The 972-nt window shown below is 57.4% G+C and overlaps 1 protein-coding gene across 1 annotated transcript in view; it reads right to left on the bottom strand.

The window, feature by feature from the left end:
- The window catches only part of CRYBA2 (crystallin beta A2), an 18870-nt gene that overhangs the window by 3265 nt on the left and 14633 nt on the right, over window positions 1-972 (bottom strand). The window contains exon 4 of the mRNA XM_006168649.3: window positions 31-115. Within this exon, the coding sequence (XP_006168711.1) occupies window positions 31-115 (85 nt within the window). The remainder of the gene's footprint in view (window positions 1-30; window positions 116-972) is intronic.

The raw sequence follows: 972 nt of genomic DNA, 5'->3' as shown, positions 1-972 counted from the left end.
CAGCTGTTTGTGTGGTGGGCTGCTGCTGCCGCTCCAGGCGCTCCAGCGAGGATAGTCTCCCTTCTCCAGGATAAACTGCTGCCCCTGGAAGTCGGGATACTCAAAGGCCACCCAACTGGAGGAGGAGAAGGGGAGCTGGGAAGCATCTGGCCCAGCCGGCCTCACTCCTTCCTCCCCATCCCACTTATGTGCTGTGATTGGAAAAAATCCCAAGAAATCCAATCTCTTTCTCCAGCCCTAGGTCCTCCCCCGACACACCCAGCGCTAGAAACCCAGCCCCTCTTGAGTCTGAAGACACCCAACCTCCGGCGTTCCACGGGCCCAGGCTTCTCTCTAGAGGCCCTCAGAGTTGTAAGAAATTCTCCAGGTTTTAAAGAGCACCTGACCAAACGCTCCCACCGCAAGGATTTAGGCACCCGGAATCTCTTTCTCCAGCCCTAGGTCCTCCCCCGACACACCCAGCGCTAGAAACCCAGCCCCTCTTGAGTCTGAAGACACCCAACCTCCGGCGTTCCACGGGCCCAGGCTTCTCTCTAGAGGCCCTCAGAGTTGTAAGAAATTCTCCAGGTTTTAAAGAGCACCTGACCAAACGCTCCCACCGCAAGGATTTAGGCACCCGGTGCCAGTACCGGGAGACACCGGCCCACTCGGCTCCACGCCCACCACCCACCCCGGGCTGCAGTAGAGCGGGAGCCTCAGCTCTCCGGAGTCTCCACTCCCCGCCACCCCTGCCCACCACCCGCTGGCCAGCTGAGCTTTAGGAGACCAGGGCGGAGCCAGAGGAAGGGATTTGGCTTCTTTTGTTAAACGAAGTGCAGAAACATCTAACTTTGAACAGAAAAAAAAAAAATCTTTGAACAGAATGAAAAAGGAAAAGAAAAGCTGGAAACCCCTTTCAGCTTCAGGCCGCCCCCATGGGGATCCGCGGGGGGCGTTTCTCGCCTCCGTCTCTTTAGCGCTCAGGAGGATACT

Source organism: Tupaia chinensis, unplaced genomic scaffold, assembly GCF_000334495.1.
Source record: "Tupaia chinensis unplaced genomic scaffold, TupChi_1.0 Scaffold145907_1, whole genome shotgun sequence".
Lineage (NCBI taxonomy): Eukaryota > Metazoa > Chordata > Mammalia > Scandentia > Tupaiidae > Tupaia > Tupaia belangeri.
This window is presented reverse-complemented; position numbering and strand designations above follow the sequence as displayed.